Consider the following 22,837-nt stretch of genomic DNA (forward strand, 5'->3'; position numbering starts at 1 on the left):
CTGAGGTTGGGGATCCTGTTGCGGTGTCCTGTGGATCCTGAGGAGACAGAATAGCATAACATGCAGCACAAGTGGGAGGCTCGGGTGTGACCACCTTTTTTGGCCCAGGATGACATTGTATAATATACTGTAAAACAGCATTGTATGTCCCAAAAGTGCCACTTAATTTAGCAGCGGCCTGTCCCTGAGGAACCTATTCCTAACTAAGACCTTGTACAAGAACCGTGCTAACAAGCGCCACACAGTGTTAAAACACTCACACACACAGTTACACAGCCACTTAAATGCAATAGAACAGGAGGGGCCAAGCTACTCAACTATCCTGTGATACCAGCAGGCAGGAGAAAATGCTGCAGAAGCGGTGTACAGGGGAGACCGTGGCCAGACCCCCCTCTCTCATCAACTCCCAGCCAGCATGTGCTCTAAAATGGCTGCCAGCATTGAAGGGGAGGGATTGCGAGAGGAGGGAAGAGATATAGCCCAGGCGCCGACCTTGAGCAAGCTACTAGTCTGTCCTGGGTCGGGGCTGCAGGCTGGCACCCTCAGAGGTCATACCCCAGGGACTATGCCCACCTACCCTGCTGGCTGATGCCCTGGCGGTCTAGTGGAAAACAGGCACAGCGCACTGGGCCCTCACTCATCTACCCCCCCCTCCCCACCACTACTGGCTCCTTTCAGTGGGAGGGGATCGCCACATGTCGCAGCTCCCCGCGTGCAGGAAGCCGGTCAACTCACCCTCCGGAACCCATTGCGGCTGTGGGGGAGGCTAATGAGCATGTTGGTAGCCTCCCCCGGTGGAAGTCCCTGGCCCCATTACCAATGTTGCCACCGCGGAGTCCGGGTGCTGGAGCGGGCATGCTGGGCTCTCAGTGCACCAGCATGCCGCTCTCAGCGCTGAAGAAAAATTCTGTAAAGAAAAAGTAATCATGGCTGTTTTAACAGCCAACTCTAAAATGATGCTGCTCCTGCGGCACCAAAAGGAAAACTGGTGGGCCTATTGGCGGTGGCGGGGTGTAGGGAGGCACGGCCTGCTGGGTACTTAAAAGTAACCCTTTTCGTGCCTGTCTGCTCCCAGCCAGCCTATACCCAGTGTTAAGCCTTTGGTCCGGTGCCCCCTATTGGGCGAAAAGGAAAGACACTGTAATATTGTAAGAAAAAGAAAAATAGAACAGAACCCAAGTTTGTAATGGACATGAAATAAAATAGGATTTTAATACCTACCGGTAAATCCTTTTCTCCTAGTCCGTAGAGGATGCTGGGGTCCACTTCAGTACCATGGGGTATAGACGGTTCCGCAGGAGCCATGGGCACTTTAAGACTTTTCAAGGGTGTGAACTGGCTCCTCCCTCGATGCCCCTCCTCCAGACCTCGGTTATAGGAACTGTGCCCAGGGAGACGGACATTTCGAGGAAAGGATTTACTTTTATACTAATGATTCATACCAGCTCACACCTCAACCATGCCGCACAACATGGCATTCAACATGACACGCCAACAGGCATGAACCATTTACAGCAACATGCTGAAAACAAATGAAACACAACTTGTGTAACTAAAAAGAACAAACTTCAGGTAAACTCGGGTGCTCAGCATCCTCTAGAGCAGGGCTGGCCAAACCGGTCCTCGAGATCTACCAACAGTTCATGTTTTCCAGGCCTCCTGGAGATCTGTAGAATGGTCAGTTAGGAATGAATGCAGCACATCTTAATTAGTATTGACTGCACCTGTGTACCAGCCAGGTGGTCTGGAAAATGTGAACTGTTGGTAGATCTCGAGGACCGGTTTGGCCAGCTCTGCTCTACGGACAAGGAGAAAAGGATTTACCGGTAGGTATTAAAATCCTATTTCTCGAACGTCCTAGTGGATGCTGGGGACTCCGTAAGGACCATGGGGAATAGACGGGCTCCGCAGGAGACTGGGTACTCTAAGAAAGATTTAGTACTACTGGTGTGCACTGGCTCCTCCCTCTATGCCCCTCCTCCAGACCTCAGTTAGAATCTGTGCCCGGAAGGAGCTGGGTGCATTTTAGTGAGCTCTCCTGAGCTTGCTATTAAGAAAGTATTTTAGTTAGGATTTTTATTTTCAGAGAGCTTCTGCTGGCAACAGACTCTCTGCTAAGTGGGACTGAGGGGAGAGAAGCAAACCTACTAACTGCGGCTAGGTTGCGCTTCTTAGGCTACTGGACACCATTAGCTCCAGAGGGATCGAACACAGGAACTTAACCTTGTTCGTCCGTTCCCGGAGCCGCGCCGCCGTCCCCCTCGCAGAGCCAGAAGACAGAAGCCGACGGGTTGAAACAAGAAGACGTCAAAATTGGCGGCAGAAGACTCCGGTCTTCAAATGAGGTAGCGCACAGCACTGCAGCTCTGCGCCATTGCTCCCACACTAACCCACACACTCTGGTCACTGTAGGGTGCAGGGCGCAGGGGGGGGGCGCCCTGGGCAGCAATTGAGTACCTCCTGGCAAAAAGCAGCATATATACAGCTGGGCACTGTAATATGCATGAGCCCCCGCCATTATTTTTACACAAAATCGCGGGACAGAAGCCCGCCGCTGAGGGGGCGGGGCTTCTTCCTCAGCACTCACCAGCGCCATTTTCTCTCCACAGCTCCGCTGAGAGGAAGCTCCCCAGGCTCTCCCCTGCAGACTCACGGTAGAAAGAGGGTAAAAAGAGAGGGGGGGCACATAAATTTAGCGCATTAATCATATATACAGCAGCTACTGGGTAAACACTAAGTTACTGTGTGATTCCTGGGTTATATTGCGCTGGGGGGTGTGCTGGCATACTCTCTCTCTGTCTCTCCTAAAGGCCTTGTGGGGGTCCTGTCCTCTAATAGAGCATCCCCTGTGTGTGTGGTGTGTCGGTACGCTTGTGTCGACATGTTTGACGAGGAGGGCTATGTGGAGGCAGAGCAGGTGCAGATGAATGACGTGTATCCGCCGACGGCGCCGACACCTGATTGGATGGATATGTGGAAGGTGTTAAATGATAATGTAAACTCCTTGCATAAAAGGTTGGATAAAGCTGAAACCTTGGGACAGTCGGGGTCTCGGCCCATGCCTGATCCTACAGCGCAGAGGCCGTCAGGGTCTCAGAAGCGCCCACTATCCCAAATTGTTGACACAGATATCGACACGGATTCTGACTCCAGTGTCGATGGCGATGATGCAAAATTGCAGCCTAAAATGGCTAAAGCCATCCGCTACATGATTATAGCAATGAAGGATGTATTGCACATATCAGAGGTAAACCCTGTCCCTGACAAGAGGGTTTATATGTATGGGGAGAAAAAGCAAGAGGTGACTTTTCCCCCTTCACATGAGTTAAATGAGTTATGTGAAAAAGCGTAGGATTCCCCCGATAGGAAAGTGCTGATTTCCAAAAGGTTACTTATGGCGTACCCTTTACCGCCAACGGACAGGATGCGCTGGGAATCCTCCCCTAGGGTAGACAAAGCTCTGACACGCTTATCTAAAAAGGTGGCCCTGCCGTCACAGGATACGGCCTCCCTAAAGGATCCTGCGGATAGGAAGCAGGAAAGTATCCTGAAGTCTGTCTATACGCATTCAGGTACTCTACTGAGGCCGGCAATTGCGTCGGCCTGGATGTGTAGTGCTGTGGCAGCATGGACAGATAATCTGTCTGAGGAACTGGATACCTTGGACAAGGATACTATTTTACTGACCCTGGGGCATATAAAAGACGCTGTCCTATATATGAGGGATGCCCAGAGGGACATTTGCCTACTGGGCTCTAGAATAAATGCAATGTCGATTTCTGCCAGAAGGGTCCTGTGGACTCGGCAATGGACAGGTGATGCCGACTCCAAAAAGCACATGAAGGTTTTACCTTACAAGGGTGAGGAATTGTTTGGGGACGGTCTCTCGGACCTAGTTTCCACAGCTACGGCTGGGAAGTCAAATTTTTTGCCATATATTCCCCCACAGCCTAAGAAAGCACCGTATTACCAAATGCAGTCCTTTCGATCACAAAAAAGCAAGAAAGTCAGAGGTGCATCCTTTCTTGCCAGAGGCAGGGATAGAGGAAAGAAGCTGCACCATACAGCTAGTTCCCAGGAACAGAAGTCCTTCCCGGCTTCCACTAAATCCACCGCATGACTCTGGGGCTCCACAGGTGGAGCCAGGAGCGGTGGGTTCGCTCACAGGTGGATCCCTGGGCTATACAGATTGTGTCTCAGGGATACAAGCTGGAATTCGAAGTGATGCCCCCTCACCGTTACCTCAAATCGGCCCTGCCAGCTTCCCCCATGGAAAGGGAGGTAGTGTTAGCGGCAATTCACAAGTTATATCTCCAGCAGGTGGTGGTAAAGGTTCCCCTCCTTCAACAGGGAAGGGGATACTATTTCACAATGTTTGTGGTACCGAAACCTGACGGTTCGGTCAGACCCATATTGAATTTAAAGTCCCTGAACATTTATCTGAAAAGATTCAAGTTCAAAATGGAATCGCTCAGAGCGGTCATCGCAAGCCTGGAGGAGGGGGATTTTATGGTGTCTCTGGACATCAAGGATGCTTACTTGCATGTCCCCATTTATCCACCTCATCAGGAGTACCTCAGATTTGTGGTACAGGACTGTCATTACCAATTCCAGACGTTGCCGTTTGGGCTCTCCACGGCACCGAGAATATTTACCAAGGTAATGGCGGAACTGATGGTGCTCCTGAGAAAGCAAGGAGTCACAATTATCCCATACTTGGACGATCTCCTCATAAAGGCGAGGTCCAGAGAGCAGTTGCTGATCAGCGTAGCACACTCTCAGGAAGTGTTGCAACAGCACGGCTGGATTCTGAATATCCCAAAATCGCAGCTGATTCCTACAACGTGTCTGCCCTTTCTGGGCATGATTCTGGACACAGACCAGAAGAAGGTGTTTCTCCCGGCGGAGAAGGCTCAGGAGCTGGTGACTCTAGTCAGAGACCTCTTAAAACCGAAACAGGTGTTGGTGCATCACTGCACGCGAGTCCTGGGAAAGATGGTGGCATCATATGAAGCCATTCCCTTCGGCAGGTTCCATTCGGGGATCTTTCAGTGGGATCTGTTGGACAAGTGGTCCGGATCGCATCTTCAGATGCATTGGCTGATCACCCTGTCCCCCAGGGCCAGGGTGTCTCTTCTGTGGTGGCTGCAGAGTGCTCACCTTCTCGAGGGCCGTAGGTTCGGCATACAGGACTGGGTCCTGGTGACCACTGATGCGAGCCTCCGAGGATGGGGGGCAGTCACTCAGGGAAGAAACTTCCAAGGGTTGTGGTCAAGTCAGGAGGCTTGTCTGCACATAAATATCCTGGAACTAAGGGCCATATACAACGCCCTGAGTCAAGCGGAGCCTCTGCTTCGCAACCAACCGGTGCTGATTCAGTCAGACAACATCACCGCAGTGGCTCATGTAAACCGCCAGGGCGGCACAAGAAGCAGAGTGGCGATGGCGGAAGCCACCAGGATTCTTCGTTGGGCGGAAAATCACGTGCAAGCACTGTCAGCAGTGTTCATTCCCGGAGTGGACAACTGAGAAGCAGACTTCCTCAGCAGGCTCGACCTCCACCCGGGAGAGTGGGGACTTCATCAAGAAGTCTTCACGCAGATTACAAATCGATGGGAACTGCCACAGGTGGACATGATGGCATCCCGCCTCAACAATAAGCTAAAAAGGTATTGCGCCAGGTCAAGGGACCGTCAGGCGATAGCTGTGGACGCACTAGTGACACCGTGGGTGTTCCAGTCGGTCTATGTATTTCCTCCTCTTCCTCTCATACCCAAGGTGCTGAGAATCGTAAGAAAAAGAGGAGTGAGAACAATACTCATTGTTCCGGATTGGCCAAGAAGGACTTGGTACCCGGAACTGCAAGAAATGCTCACAGAGGACCCATGGCCTCTGCCTCTCAGACAGGACCTGTTGCAACAGGGGCCCTGTCTGTTCCAAGACTTACCGCGGCTGCGTTTGACGGCATGGCGGTTGAACGCCGGATCCTAGCGGAAAAAGGCATTCCGGATGAAGTTATTCCTACGCTGATAAAGGCTAGGAAGGACGTGACAGCAAAACACTATCACCGTATATGGCGAAAATATGTTGCCAGGAACGCCCCTACAGAGGAATTCCAGCTGGGCCAGTTCCTGCACTTCCTACAGTCTGGAGTGACTATGGGCTTGAAGTTGGGGTCCATAAAGGTCCAGATTTCGGCCCTATCCATTTTCTTTCAAAAAGAACTGGCTTCTCTTCCTGAGGTTTAGACGTTTGTTAAGGGAGTGCTGCATATTCAGCCCCCTTTTGTGCTACCAGTGGCACCTTGGGATCTCAACGTGGTGTTGGGTTTCCTGAACTCCCACTGGTTTGAGCCACTTAAGACCGTGGAGCTAAAGTATCTCACGTGGAAGGTGGTAATGCTATTGGCCTTAGCTTCGACTAGGCGTGTGTCAGAATTGGCGGCTTTGTGTCATGTAAAAGCCCCTATCTGGTTTTCCATGTGGACAGGGCAGAATTGCGGACTCGTCCACAATTTCTACAGAAGGTGGTGTCATCTTTTCATTTGAACCAACCTATTGTGGTGCCTACGGCTACTCGTGACTTGAAGGATTCCAAGTTGCTTGATGTAGTCAGGGCTTTGAAGATTTATGTGGCCAGAACGGCTGGAGTCAGGAAAACTGACTCGCTGTTTATCCTGTATGCTTCCAACAAGCTGGGTGCTCCTGCTTCAAAGCAAACTATTGCTCACTGGGTTTGTAACACGATTCAGCAGGCTCATTCTGCGGCTGGATTGCCGCATCCAAAATCGATAAAAGCCCATTCCACAAGGAAAGGGGTCTCTTCTTGGGCAGCTGCCCGAGGGGTCTCGGCATTACAGCTTTGCCGAGCAGCTACTTGGTCGGGTTCAAACACTTTTGCAAAATTCTACAAGTTTGATACCCTGGCTGAAGAGGACCTTGTGTTTGCCCATTCGGTGCTGCAGAGTCATCCGCACTCTCCCGCCCGTTTGGGAGCTTTGGTATAATCCCCATGGTCCTTACGGAGTCCCCAGCATCCACTAGGACGTTAGAGAAAATAAGATTTTACTCACCGGTAAATCTATTTCTCGTAGTCCGTAGTGGATGCTGGGCGCCCGTCCCAAGTGCGGACTTTCTGCAATACGTGTATATAGTTATTGCTTAATAAAGGGTTATGTTATGTTGGCATCCGTGGTTGATGCTTTGTTGATTGTTCATACTGTTAACTGGGTATGTTATCACAAGTTATACGGTGTGATTGGTGTGGCTGGTATGAGTCTTACCCTGGATTCCAAAATCCTTTCCTTGTAATGTCAGCTCTTCCGGGCACAGTTTCCTTAACTGAGGTCTGAAGGAGGGGCATAGAGAGAGGAGCCAGTGCACACCAGTAGTACTACATCTTTCTTAGAGTGCCCAGTCTCCTGCGGAGCCAGTCTATTCCCCATGGTCCTTACGGAGTCCCCAGCATCCACTACGGACTACGAGAAATAGATTTACCGGTGAGTAAAATCTTATTTTTCTTATACGTCCTAGAGGATGCTGGGGTCCACTTCAGTACCATGGGGTTATACCAAAGCTCCAGTATGGGCGGGAGAGTACAATGATTGTCCGATTGTCCAAACTTGAGGTCCTCATCGGCCAAAGTGTCAAACTTATAAAATTTAGCAAATGTGTTTGACCCTGACCAAGTAGCTGCTCGGCAAAGTTGTAAAGCCGAGACGCCCCGGGCAGCCGTCCAGGATGAGCCCACTTTCCTAGTAGAATGGGCCTTCACCGACTTCGGTACCGGCAAGACTGCCGTAGAATGAGCGTGCTGTCCCTCTGATCCAGCGCGCAATAGTCTGCTTAGAAGCAGGACACCCAATCTTGTTGGGAGCATACATGACAAACAGAGCCTCTGTTTTCCGTAATTGAGCTGTTCTTGCGACATAAATCTTCAAAGCTCTAACCACATCTACAGACTGTGACTCAGTGAAAGTGTCAGTAGCTACTGGCACCACAATAGGTTGGTTTATGTGGAAGGATGAAACCACCTTTGGAAGAAATGGTTGACGACACTTTGGTCGATGAGGACCTCAAGTTTGGTCAATCGGTGCTGCAGGGTCATCCGCACTCTGCCCTATCTTCATGGAAGATCAGGTAAGGGCTCTTGTGAGACAAGGCCCCCAACTCAGACACCCGCCTTGCGGAATGCCAGGGCCAAAAGCATCACCACTTTCCAAGTGAGAAACTTCAACTCTATCTCTCAAAGAGGCTCAAACCAATCCGATTGAAGGAACTGCAACACCACATTAAGGTCCCATGGTGCCACTGGAGGCACAAATGGAGGGTGGATGTGCAGAACCCTTTTCACGAACGTCTGAACTTCTGGAAAGGAGGCCAATTGTTTTTGAAAGAAAATTGATCAGGCCGAAATCTGGACCTTGATTGACCCCAATCTAAAGCCCGCATCCATACGAGCCTGCAGAAAATGGAGAAAACGTCCCAACTCAAACTCTTCCGTAGGAGCCTTCTTGGATTCACACCAAGACACATATTTTCTCCAAATACGGTGGTAATGTTTAGACGTTACTCCTTTCCTGGCCTGAATAAGAGTGGGGATGACTTCCTTGGGAATACCCTTTTGGGCTAGGATCCGACGCTCAACAGCCGAGGATCTTCTATGAGCAACTCCTGAAGATCTGGATACCAAGCCCTCCTTGGCCAGACTGGGGCAATGAAGATTGCCAAAATCTTGTTATTATTTTGAGAACTTTTGGAATCGGTGGAAGTGGAGGGAAAACATATACCGACCGAAACACCCACTGGGTCACCAGTGCATCCACTGCTATTACTTGAGGGTCTCCCGACCTGGAACAATATCTCTGAAGCTTCTTCTTTAGACGAGATGCCGTCATGTCTACTTGAGGAACTCCCCAAAGACTTGTCACCTCTGCGAAGACTTCTTGGCGGAGGCCCCCTCTCCTGGATGGAGATCGTGTCTGCTGAGGAAGGCTGCTTCCCAGTTGTCCACTCCCGGAATGAAAATTGCTGACAGAGCTCTAACATGTCTTTCTGCCCAGAGGAGAATCCTTGTCACCTCTGCCATTGCCGCTCTGCTTTTCGTTCCTCCTTGCCTGTTTATGTATGCGACTGCTGTTATATTGTCCGACGGGATCTTGAAGAAGATGTACTGCTCGTAGAAGGCCGTTGTAAATGGCTCTCAATTCCAGGACGTTTATGTGAAGGCAGGCTTCCTGACTTGACCATTTTCCTTGGAAGCTTTCCCCCTGTGTGACAGCTCCCCAGCCTCTGAGACTTGCATCCGTGGTTATTAGGACCCAGTCGTAAATCCCAAACCTGCGTCCCTCTAGTAGGTGAGAACTGTGTAGCCACCACAGGAGCGAAATCCTGGCTTTGGGGGACAGGAATTATTTTCCGGTGTAGGTGGTATCCGGACCACTTGTCCAACAGGTCCCACTGGAATATTCTGGCATGAAATCGGCCAAACTGTATGGCCTCGTAGGCCGCTACCATTTTCCCCAACAACCGAATGCATTGATGGATCGACACGCTTGTTGGTTTCAATAATTGTTTGACCATTTTCTGGATTTCCAGAGCCTTTTCTACTGGAAGAAATACTCTCCGTACTTCTGTGTCCAGAATCATCCCTAAAAAGGACAATCTTGTCGTCTGTTCCAACTGCGACTTTGGAAAATTCATGATCCAACCGTGTTGTTGAGTATTGACAGGGAGAGTGCGATGTTCTGCACCAACTGTTCCCTGGATCTCGCTTTTATCAGGAGATCGTCCAGATAAGGAATTATATTGACTCCTTTTTAATGAAGGAGGACCATCATCTCCGCCATCACCTTGGTAAATACCCTCGGTGCCGTGGAGAATCCGAACGGCAACGTCTGGAATTGGCAATGGCAATCCTGTACTGTGAATCTCAGATAAGCTTGGTGAGGAGGATAAATGGGAACATGCAAGTAAGCATCCTTTATGTCTACTGACACCATGAAGTCCCCCTCCTCCAGACTGGAAATCACTACCCTCAGGGATTCCATCTTGAACTTGAACCTTTTCAGGTAGAGATTCAGATTTTTCAGGTTTAAAATCGGTCTGACCGAGCCGTCCGGCTTCGGAACTACGAAGAGGCTTGAATAAAAACCTTCTCCATGCTGTGACAAGGGTACCAGGACAATGACCTGATCCTGACATTTTTGAATTGCCGTTGTTACTGCCTCTCTTCCCGGAAGAGAAGCTAGCAAGGATAATTTGAAAAATTGGCATGGGGTGACGTCTTGAAACTCTAGTTTGTACCCATGGAACACTATTTGTAAGACCCATTGGTCCAGGCCAGATTGAATCCAGATTTGGCTGAAAAGTTTCAGACGTGCTCCCACCCGAGCGGACTCCCGCAAGGGAGCCCCAGTGTTATGCTGCAGATTTGGCAGAAGCAGGGGTGGACTTCTGCTCCTGCGATCCGGGAGACGCTGCGGATTTCTTTCCTTTTCCCCTTCCCCTACCTGCAAAAAAGGGGGAACCTTTGGCCTTTTTGTATTTGTTGGGCCGAAAGGACTACATGTGAGAGTGATGTATCTTTTTCGCCGGTGTAGGAGCATAAGGCAAGAATGTCGACTTACCTGCGGTAGCCGCCGAGACTAACGCATCCAGCCTATCACCAAACAAGGCCTCACCTTTATACGGGAGAGCCTCCATATTTCTTTTGGAATCTGCATCAGCATTCCACTGGCGAATCCACAACGCCCTCCGAGCCGATACTGCCATGGTAGCGGTTCTTGATCCCAAGAGACCAACATTTTTCATGGTTTCTAGTACGTACGCAGCAGCGTCTTTGATATGACCTAACGTTAGGAGTATCTCGTCTCCATCTATTGTGTCAATGTCTAATGACAAGTTTTCTGACCACTTTTCAATAGCCCTACTCACCCACGCACAGACAATGGTAGGCCTGAGTAGTGTCCCATTGGCCACATCAATAGATCACCTCACTCACTTGCGGTCTCTCGGCTCCTTAAGTGAAGCCATTCCCGGCGCAGGGAGAAACACATTTTCTCATTTATGACAGGGCCCTGTCTAAAATGCGGGGTGACTCCCACCTTTTGGAAAAAGGTAAGCTGCCTGAATTCCTTTTGGGAATCTGAAATTTCTTTTGGGAATCTGAAATTTCTTTTCAGGTTAAATCAGACTCCCTCCAAGAGACTGTTCAACTCCTGAGGTGGAGGGAAAATTACATTACTTCTTTACTAAAGTAAACCCTCTCCTTGTGGTAAAAGAGGGGGCTTCGTAACTTCTAACACCTCCTTTATAGCTAAAACATGTTTTGAATGCTTTTTGCTAACTTAGGATCTATTCCCCTGGAATCACTAGTGTCGACACAGGAATCAGAGTCCGTGTTGGTATCAGTTTGTACTACTTGTGCAAATTTGTATGTGACCCAGAGGGGTCCCTGTGGATGAAAGGCAGAACTATTAAAAATGACATCTTCAACAGATTATATTCAGTTTTCTGTATGAGATTCAGTCCAACCTCTTACTGATATGATTCGCACTATCATGTAACCTTTCACCCAGTCAGGCTCTTGGTGTCATATTACACCTCTGTGTCTCTAACATGTCTCCCACAGAGGAAGAACTCCCTGCCACAGACATGTCACACACGTGCACAACCACACCACAGACACTCCGGGACTTATAGGGGACAGACCCACAGTAAAATCTGTCCGAGGGACACAGATAGGATTTGCCAGTTCACAACCCAGCGCCAGTAACACAATGTCTGTGAACACAAAATGCCCACTGACATGCAGTGCTTTTATAATGCTAATCACACAATTATATAGCACCAAATTCACTGTGGCCCCCCCTGTTTTGCACCCTGATACTTGTTCAGTAGTGGAGGAGGACCAGCGTTGTCTCTGCAGCCTGAGGAGAGAGAGAAAATGGGGCTGAGCAGTGTGCTGGCTGACTGAGGAGGAAGCTCCACTCTTCAATGGCATGTTTCTCCTTAGCTCTTATGATGTAATTTTTTTTATACTGGCGGGGGTAGGACTGTGCCTCAGCAACTTATGCCCCTTACTTATGCCAGTTTCCATAGGTTTCATGCTGCCCAGGGCGCCCCCCCCCCCCCACACACACACACCCTGCAGTGCCTGTGTATGTGTGGGCAACATGGTGCGCTGCGCACCCGCCAGTCGCGCGGTACCTTTAGCCGTCACTTTCTTGATTGAAGATCTGTATTCTAACACCTGTCTTCTGACTTCTGGCTCTGTGAGGGGGGTGACGGCGTGCTGTGGGAGTGAGCATCTAGGCACGGCTAGCGTTCAGTTCCCTTCAAGAGCTAATGGTGTCCTGTCAGCCAGAAGCAGAGCCATGAAACTCTCTTTAGGAAGTTGGTTCCTACTTCTGCCCCCTCAGTCCCACGAAGCAGGGAGACTGTTGCCAGCAGTTCTCCCTGAAAATAAAAAACCTAACATAAGTCTTTTCAGAGAAGCTCAGTAGAGCTCCTCTGGAGTGCATCCAGTCTGCCTGGGCACATTTCTAAAAGTGAGGTCTGGAGGAGGGGCATAGAGGGAGGAGCCAGTTCACACCCTTGAAAAGTCTTAAAGTGCCCATGGCTCCTGCGGAACCGTCTATACCCCATGGTACTGAAGTGGACCCCAGCATCCTCCACTTCTTTGGCAGAGTGGAGGAACTTGGAAACAGTGCAGGAGAGGTGGGAAACATTAAAATGTGCAATATTGAAGGCAACAGACCTTTGTATCAAAACTGTTAGGAAAAACACAAGGAGAAGGAAGCCAGTGTGGTTTGCAAAAGAAGTAGCAAATATTGTGAGAGCAAAAAAGATGGCTTTTAGGAAATATAAGCAGACACAAAATAATGAAGACAAAAAGATATATCTTGTTAGACAGAAGGAGACAAAGAAGGTAATCGGATGTGCAAAGGCACAAGCTGAGGAGAAAATGGCCCAGTCAGTGGGTAAAGGAGGCAAAACTTTTTTTAGGTATATAAGCGAAAGGAGAAAAACAAAAGGCGGAATTATAAAACTAAAGACGGACACTGGGAGTCTTGTTGAAGGAGACAATTTAATAGCAGATCATCTTAATGATTATTTTTGCTCAGTATTTACTACTGAAAGAGAGGGGAAGGGGCCACAGTTAAGTTGCAGGGATATTCAGGAAAATGAAACAAGTACATTTACAGAGGAGAAGGTCCTAACAGAACTCTCAAAGCTGAAAGTGGACAAATCTATGGGGCCAGATGGGATACATCCTAGTATACTAAAAGAACTTAAAGAGGTGCTGGTAGCACCATTGACAGAATTATTCAACCAGTCATTAGCTACAGGAGTAATTCCAGGGGACTGGTAAAGAGCAAACGTAGTCCCACTGCACAAAAGTGGAAGCAAGGAAGAGGCAAACAACTACAAACCAGTGAGTCTTACATCAGTAGTAGGGAAATTGATGGAAACACTCTTAAAAGAAAGACTTGTAGATTATCTCAAATCCGGCAATTTACTGGATCCCAAACAGCATGGATTCACTGGGGGGAGATCATGTCAAACAAATCTTATTGACTTTTTTGATTGTGTGACTAAAGTGATGGATAAAGGTGGAGCCATGGATATAGCTTATCTAGACTTTAGTCAGGCTTTTGACACAGTTCCACATCGCAGACTGCTAAATAAACTTGAAAGTTTGGGATTGGATATTAGGATTATTGAATGGATAAGATCTTGGTTGAAGGATAGAAAACAGAGAGTTGTGGTAAATGGAGTGCATTCACAGGAGGGAAATGTTACCAGTGGAGTACCCCAGGGATCTGTACTTGGACCAGTGCTTTTTAATATCTTTATTGGTGACATTGCAAATGGCATTAAAGGGAAAGTATGCCTTTTTGCAGATGACACAAAGGTATGCAACAGGGTAGACACACCAGGTGGGGTAAAACAAATGATTGAGGATCTAGGTAGACTAGAGGAATGGTCAAGAGTCTGGCAATTACAGTTTAATACCAAAAAATGCAAAATCATGCACTTGGGTCTCAAAAATCCTAAAGCTAAATACAGTATTAATGGCACTAAACTGGAAACCACTGAGGAGGAAAGGGATCTAGGAGTCACTATTTCAGATGACTTAAAGGCAGGTAAGCAATGTAACAAGGCAATGAGGAAGGCTAGTCAGATGCTTGGCTGCATTGGGAGAGGAATCAGCAGCAGAAAGAAAGAAGTAATAATGCCACTGTATAGGTCATTGGTACGGCCTCATCTAGAATACTGTATTCAGTTCTGGAGGCCATATCTTCAAAAGGATATTAATACATTAGAAACTGTACAAAGGAGGGCAACTAAAATGGTGCATGGCCTACATCACAAAACATACCCAGAAAGACTAAGAAATCTCAATATGTATAGTTTGGAGCAGAGAAGGGAAAGGGGGACATGATAGAAACTTTCAAATATATCAAGGGTTTTAACAAAGTCCAGGAGGGAAACATTCTCCAAATGAAGAGAAGCAATAGGACACGAGGACATGCACTGAGACTGGAGGGGGGGAGGTTCAGGGGAAATTTGCGGAAAAATTATTTCACAGAAAGGGTAGTGGAAAAGTGGAATAGCCTCCCATCAGAGGTGGTAGAGGCTAAGACAGTAGAGCAATTTAAACATGCATGGGATGGACATAAGGATATCCTTACAAAGAAATAGGGATCAAATAAGGTTAGAGATAAAAATAATATAAAAATAAAAAAAGGGGCGTGGCCACGGCAGCTCAGGAGTAGGAAGCAGATCCCGGGAGCTCCCTGGATAAAACATCCTTATATATCATCCTGATACCCTCTGGTGTGCCAAACCACCCTGTTTCCCTGCGCTGCAGGGCACCGGCAGGCGACTTCCCCGCTCCCCCTGAGGTCTGTACGGCCGCGGCGGCACACTTCCGGATCCGAGGCCTATACCTCCTCCGGATCCCCGGCCTCAATTTTGGCGTCTCCCGGCCGCACTGTGTCCGGAGCCTTGGAGGCGGCCTGCTGTCACCGCTGGATGCTGCGGAGAGGGGTGGAAGCAGCGGCTGGTCCCCCTCTTGATTGTGGGCTGAAATCTGTGGCCCCGAACACCGGAGCACACCCAGCAGCTCCTGGAAGGGGGAAGAGGGCTCTGTATGTGGCAGCCATTTCATGATCAGCTGCATGACCCCAGTGCTCTGGACTGCTACTCCAGGACATAAAAGGGATATTATTCTCATTTAAAGGCTGCCTGATCTGCAACTGGTGAGTGACTTTTACCTCCTGGGATCAATTTATACTTTGCCTGCATCTGCTATCTCATTTTACATACTAAAAGACTGCATCGCTCCTGATTTCCCCTATACTCTGGGACGCTGCCAGTACCTTATTTTATACTTGCCTACTACTCAGACGACCAGCTGTGGATGTATTTCTGCTTATTACAACCTTAAAAATGTATTATTGCCGTCTCCTTCTATATTTCTGACCTAAGAATATACCGGAGTGTTTGTTACTACCTATTGCCCGCCATGGTTCGGTACGGCCAGCGCACGGCGGCGGCGAAGCTGGAGAAATTTGCCAGACAACCTAATCCACATAACATACGGGCCTCGCAGTCTGCTACGCAGGGGGCCTCTCCGTCCCACTCCTACTCCCCATCTGCATCCCCTAACACACCAACAGCTCCATCCCTTCAACAAGTACTGGAGGCAATAGCAGGGTCGGAGCAGCGTCTTTCAGAGAAGATGGAGAAAGTGCAGTGTGATCTCTCACTGCTTCGGCAGGACGTCCAACGCATACGAGAGAGAGTGGGAGAGGCAGAAACCCGTGTCTCGAATCTGGAGGATATGTGCGGTCCTATGAAACAGTCCATTTCCACGGTAACCCAGCAAGTAACATCCCTTACATCCAAGATACTAGACATGGAGGGAAGGCTGCGTAGGAATAATGTGCGTTTTGTGGGCCTGCCGGAGAAGGAGGAGGGCTCCCAGCCTGAGGCCTTCCTAGAATCATGGCTTAAGGAATTATACGTTGCTGAATCCTTCACGGCACAGTTTACGGTGGAGCGTGCACATCGGATACCATCTCGTCCTCTACCTCCTGGCGCCCCTCCGCGCACCTTCATCGACAAATTTCTGCATTATAGGGATCGTGACTCGGTCCTCCGTTTGGGACGTACAAAAGGCCCTCTTGTCAGGAATGGAGTTACCGTGTCAGCTTTTCCTGATTTTGCCGCGGACGTCCAGAAGGATCGAGCCCAGTTTATGCCTATCAAGAGGCGCCTCAGAGACCTGAACCTCTCCTACTCTATGCTGTTTCCTTCCCGCCTTCGGGTGGTAGCGGACGGGGAAACCAAATTCTTCAATTCCCCCAGAGAGGCGGCCCAATGGCTGGACGGATATGCACCGGGAGCGCGCCAGCTGGCCCCGGACTGAGGCCCTGCATAGTCTAATGTTTGGGTGGGATCACCGGAGGCCTCTACCCATTGTCCAGGGAGCCCCCCCTTGGCGTTGGTGGCTCAGGATTTTTTTTTTTTCTCTTATTCTTGCTCGCTTGTTCTGGTTAAGGGCTTTGCCTGAAATTAGCATTTGAGAGTTGGGTTTGATTGTTTGGGATTTAAGTATGCCGAAGTTAGGGGTGGTATACGGGGAGGGAGGGGGAGATCAACTAACAGCTTGTTGCTGTTCCTTCTGCAAGTTTTTTTCTTTCTATAGTTTTGTTATTTTTCTCATGCTTCAATTTGTTTTTGAGTATGGTTTTTTTTGCTGTGGGAAGTATGTCTGATGCATTGGACACTGTCGTATAAGTTTCAGGGTTTAAGCATTATAGCACTGTTCCTGCTCGTACTAGCGATTTCCAGGAATACTCCCTGGGTTGTTCCTCTAGGTTACTACATAGCATACTACCAGGTCTATGGCTAATTTGAAATTTCTGACATGGAATGTTCGAGGTTTAAATAATAAGATAAAACGTTCCTTAGTTTTGACTACACTTCGGAAATATGGCCCGGATATTGCGCGTCTCTGCGAGACTCACTTGGAAGGGAATAGATTACTGTCACTTAGAAGACCCTGGGTGGGCTGGGCCTATCACGCTTCTCACTCCTCTTCCTCCAGGGGAGTGTCAATCCTGATAAGGAAATCGGTCCAATTTGAGTTGGTGTCTGTCAAAACTGATCAGTACGGTCGTTTTGTGTTCCTTGACTGTAGATTAAGTTCCCAACCCTACTACATACTGGCGGTTTATATCCCCCCCCCCCCCCCCCCTTCTCGTACGATGTGCTACAGCAGGCTGCTTCATTCATAGCCTCCTCCCCGGACACCCCGGTGGTCTGCTTGGGTGACTTTAACAATGTTACTAATTTAGCTTTAGACAGATGGCGCTCTCCGCAGGCTGCTGGGGTGCGCTCTAGTCCTACTAAATTTGCTGATTTTCTGAATAATTTGCAGTGGGTGGATGTGTGGAGAGTTCGGCACCCTACTACTAGCCAGTTTTCATGCTTTTCTGGCACGCATGGTTCGTTCTCCAGAATCGACCTGACCCTGCTGTCCCCCGTTCTTCTCCCCAGGGTGGTTGACGTCCAGTATGAGGCCCGGGGTATTTCTGATCACTCCCCTATGGTGTTGACTCTCGCTGTGGAGAGACAGAGGGGACAATTATATTGGAAACTTCATTCTTCCTGGCTATTACAAATGGATGACTGCTCTGACCAGGTGACTCAGTGGGAGGGCTATTTTAATGACAATGTGGGCTCGGCCTCGGGAACAGTGGTCTGGGATTCGTTTAAGGCCTTCCTGAGGGGTACGTATATTAGACGCATTTCTACCCTTAAAACGTCCTGCAGGGAAAGAGAGCGAACCCTTGAGAGTGACGCCAGAAATTTGGAATCTAGATACTTGGTAGATGGCACCCCTGCACTGAAGATGCGCTGGCTGGCGGCCCAGTCGGCTTGGGTGGCTCATCTGTCTGATAAAAATTTGCGCTCGCTTCTATTCCAGGCTACTAATATTTATATGCAGGGCGATAGACCAGGTGGCCTGCTGGCCCGCTTGGTGCACAGTGACCGCCCAGGATCTACCATTGCCCAGATGACCGGTAGCGATGGCTCCCTTGTGAACACCACGCCGGACATTGCGCAGCTATTCCGCTCTTACTATGCTGAGGTCTACAGTTAACAACTGGAAGACTCGGCATCAGACATCTCCGCTTATTTAAGAAATATTCCCCTACCCACACTCTCCTCGGAGGCCTCTGAGGTGTTGGAGGCACCCCTGACTCTGGATGAGGTAACGGCAGCTATTGGCTTGTCTCCCAACGGCAAGGCACCGGGCTATGATGGCATCCCCTCAGAGGTATACAAGACCCACATTGATTTCTTTGGTCCTCGGCTTCACGCCCTATATTCTGATATTTTTGTTAATGATCAACTTCCCCCCTCTATGGCGGAGGCGGTTATTATAGTGATCCCGAAGCCCGGAAAGGACCCTAAATCCCCAGAATCCTATAGACCGATATCATTGATTCCCACCGACGCTAAGATCCTCGCCAAGATTTTAGCTGTTCGACTTAACACAGTAATCACCTCCATTATCCACTCCGACCAGACTGGCTTTATGCCAGGGATGTCCACTTCTATTAACCTACGTAGATTATATACCATTTTACAAGTCCCGCATGACTTTCCCTCCGACTCGGTAGTGGTCTCACTGGATGCCGCTAAGGCATTTGACAGTATTGAGTGGTCCTATCTATGGGAAGTCATGACATGTATGGGATTCGGACCTAATTTTATGAGATGGGTTAAATTACTTTATCAATACCCGACCACCAGGATCTCAGTAAACGGTTATGTATCTCCCTCGTTCCGCTTGTATCGCGGGACCAGACAGGGATGCCCTCTGTCCCCAACCCTGTTTGCCCTTGCCATCGAGCCTTTAGCCTGTCTAATAAGGTCCCATCCGGGTATAGTGGGCATTCATACCGGCCCGCGGGAGGACAGGATTGCCCTCTACGCTGACGACATGCTGCTGTTCTTGCAGGATTACACCAAGTCTATGCCTATATTGTTGCAATTGATTGAGGAGTTCGGGGTTTATTCAGGCCTTCATATTAACTGGTCTAAATCCTCCATTATGCCTGTGATTGCCCCCCCCCCCCCCCCCCTGCTGTTCCTAAAGTCTCCCTACCGCTATGTTGGACGGCGAAATTTAAATATCTTGGGATTCAGGTAACCAATGACCCCTCTGACTTTACACCTTTGAACCTTGATCCGATCATGCAACAGGCTGCTCGTAAATCTAAGACTTGGTGTAAGCTTCCATTGACTGTATCTGGCAGGGTCAGCCTCGTGAAAATTATATTACTACCGAAGATTCTATATGTGATTCTTCAATCCCCTGTATATATTCATCCATCCTTCTTTAGAAAACTGAATAGTGTCCTCTCCTCTTTAATTTGGGCTAACAAACGTCCTAGAATACAGCTGAACACGCTCACCAGGCTGCGCTGCGACGGAGGTCTGGCTTTGCCAGACTTTCAGATGTACTACTATGCCGCTCAGCTGACACATATTAGTGCATGGGTACAGGATACTGGCGTCACTTCTCTCCATTGGGTATTTATACAATGCTACTTCCCCGGTTTGTCTCCTCTGCAGGTGTTACTGAGTGGGAGCCTGGCCCGGTTCCTCCCCCCTCTTCTATATCAGGCCATGAAGGTGTGGCAGGCACTAAGAATTCTTTTGAAATTTGATGGATTGGACCCGGACACCGCCCTCTGGTACTCTAAGTGGCTCCCTGAACTATATGCGCTCGAGGGACGGGAGGTTTGGGCCCCTAAATTAGTAGTTTCCATAAATCATCTCTATACGGATAATACACTTAAATCCTTCCAACAACTAAAAGACGAGTTTGATCTACCTAACTCCTATTTTTTTAGATACCTCCAACTCAGGCATGCTTTGCAGTCCCAATTCGCCACTTCCCCCCCTAAGATCATACCATTTCCCATTAAGACCTTTATAAGTATGCTGGGTCGGGTTAAGATGATTTCCCATGCTTATGGTTATCTACTCGCCAAATTGCATACTGACCCTTTGACACGTCTCCGTGTCAAATGGGAAGAGGATCTGGGCCCCATAGATGAGGAAAACTGGGCCCTTGCTTTGGAAACTCCGAGCAGGGTTACCAAATCCATCAGGTTTCAACAAATACAATACTTCCTTTTGCACAGAATATATATGACCCCGGCAAGACTGGCTAGACTCGGGACGGGCCGTGCGGGTGACTGCCCTAAGTGTGGGATGACTGCAGGTACTTTTTGGCATCTTATTTGGGACTGCCCGAAGTTGCGGGCTTTCTGGTCGGGTCGATTCTGGTGAACACGGGGGTGGACGAGGCCATGCTTACCCCGCAATTTTGTATCCTGGGAATGGGAGGATCTGATAGTGTATCTAGTCCAGAGGGCCTCTATGCTCGCAACATGTGTGCAATGGCGAAGGTGAGCATCACGAGGCTATGGATGGCCCCCAAGGGCCCTACACTCCCCGCTTTTAAGGCACTAATAAACGACAGTCTTCAAGGAACGATACATTTACATGAAACATAATGCTTCCGCTAAATTTGATAGAATTTGGTCTCCATGGCTGGAATCCATATACTCCTTGCCAGACCCTATAACTTAGTGGCACCAGGGTTGCTAACGAGTCCTGGAATTGCTAATATATGATTTATATAGGGCTACAAGCTTCCCTCTCACCCAATGGGTAGTGTATGAGAGATTGGCTCAACGCCCAGCTAGACAGGGTAGGATTTAGAGTGCTAATATCCCCCAATGTGTCTTCTTCCCCTTAGTTATTTTTTTGTTTTGTTTTCTCGTTTCTTCCTTTTGTGGAGCTTTCGGTGTTTGGTTTCTGTTTGATATCCCCTTTTTTTTTTTCCTCTTTTTTTTTTTTTGAGGAGACTTACTCGGACAAGTTGTCCGTAAGAGTTTTAAATGGGGAGAAAAACCAAAACTAAGTATAAGGAGAGTTCTTGAACACCAGAGCACACGGATTAGATAAGATATTGGTATAAATAATTGCACATACCTAGGCACCTATGAACGTATGACATAATATCATAATAAGCCGAAAATGAATGATGTTACCCGATGTTGTCATGTCATTATGTGTATGGTATGTTCCTGATATGCAATGTCTATGTGCAAACTAATCTCCTTCGAAATAAAAATACTTTATTTAAAAAAAAAAAAGAAAAGAAAAAAGGGGCAGACTAGATGGGCCAAGTGGTTCTTATCTGCCGACAAATTCTATGTTTCTATGTTTCTAAAGTAAACATACAGTTACCTCGCACTGTGACACTGATGATGAGGCCTGCACCGTTGTGTACTACTTTGTCTTGTAGACATGACTCAGTAGTCACTGGAGAGAGACTGCTGCTATGCTGCTTCTGGGTTGGGAAGGCTGTCTGCAGCAGTGCTGTGCAGGCTGCGGATGGTGAGGTGTTGGCTGCGCTTTACTCCTGCTTCCTTCTGGCTCCAGCTTTTTGTAGTTGGCAGTGACAGCAGAGGCAGGGACAGAGAAGGGCAGTGAGTGGGTTCTTACTTAGCATTGCTTTATTTCACTTTACTTTCAAATTATTGTCATACCTTTCACTTCATATTATGTAAGTACAGTATCTATTGTTGTGTTTATCTGAACAATGACTGCTGATGTTTGTAATGTGTAATCCATATATAGAACTAAACTCTACAGTGACATTATATCGGGCACAGCCTGGGTTGTTTTCTGTATTTCTGCACTGGGCCTCATTTGATATTTTCTTTTTCTATGATCATATTGTTACATGATTTGTAATTGTTATACAATTGATATTTGTGTTATTATCCTTAATTCTCCCACATGGAATTGCCCCGGATCCTGAACATGTCAGAGCTGCGGAGGCTTCGACAACAGTTTATCAGCTACACAAAGTTACATCCCAACGAGAACATCTCTCAGCTTGCAAACATGTTTGTACAGTACCTGAACCAGAGTATACGCTGAGACAGCTGCCTGAAGCCACTTGTACTGCGGAACACAGGCTGCTATTGTCAGATGTAAAGTTCTACTTGCAGAGTTTTAACAGGTCACATTCGCACAATAAAGAAAAAATGCATTTTTTATGCTTTTAAACATGAGTGCACTGTTTACATAGTTCTACAATTAAAATTTTTGAAATCGATGTCAGTTTTATTTATGTGGAATTGCTGTATCTGAAGATCTGTTTACATGACTTGTGTTTTAGTTGTAAAGTATCTGGCAGATAAATTTAAAGCGACAATGTTTAGTGAGGCAAAATCTGTTTGGTTTTGCCTTACTAAACATTGCTACTGTAAATTTAGAACCCTATAACATTTGGTTCATAGGCTTACATCCTTATTGGGTGTATTGGCATCTGCCCATTTGCTCTACTGTATTCACAAAATTTTTATGAACATGTTTTTTTGTCTTCCCTTTTACATCCCATACAAACATTGCACAGCTACTCCATGACCGTTTCCAATAATATCAAGAATGTCAAACAATAAAAATGGGTTGTACAAGAGCCTAACTTAATGGCAAAAAAAAATAAAACTTTCATATTAAATTTAAATTATAAGGGTCATATTTTGCTCATTAGAGAGGAATACTATAGATCCGCTCAAGATCTGCTCTAACTGTGAAAACTGGGGAATCTCGTCCTTTTTATATTGTCTGTTTTATCATTTTATGCCATAACAATTACTTATATAGCCCTAGCATAGTCCATTGTTCTTTACTCAACACCATTCCAGAAATAATCCATTCCAATG

General features: G+C 47.9%; 1 protein-coding gene across 4 annotated transcripts in view; it reads left to right on the forward strand.

Moving 5' to 3' along the window:
* The window catches only part of KTI12 (KTI12 chromatin associated homolog), a 143,914-nt gene extending 121,687 nt beyond the window's left edge, over positions 1 to 22,227 (forward strand). For all 4 annotated transcript variants that reach the window (XM_063926577.1, XM_063926576.1, XM_063926578.1 and 1 more), the window contains one exon: positions 21,906 to 22,227. In XM_063926577.1, the coding sequence (XP_063782647.1) occupies positions 21,906 to 22,049 (144 nt within the window). In that variant the 3' untranslated portion in view covers positions 22,050 to 22,227. The remainder of the gene's footprint in view (positions 1 to 21,905) is intronic.
* Positions 22,228 to 22,837: the final 610 nt, after the last annotated feature.

This window comes from Pseudophryne corroboree, chromosome 6, assembly GCF_028390025.1.
Source record: "Pseudophryne corroboree isolate aPseCor3 chromosome 6, aPseCor3.hap2, whole genome shotgun sequence".
In the NCBI taxonomy this organism is placed as follows: Eukaryota; Metazoa; Chordata; class Amphibia; order Anura; family Myobatrachidae; genus Pseudophryne; species Pseudophryne corroboree.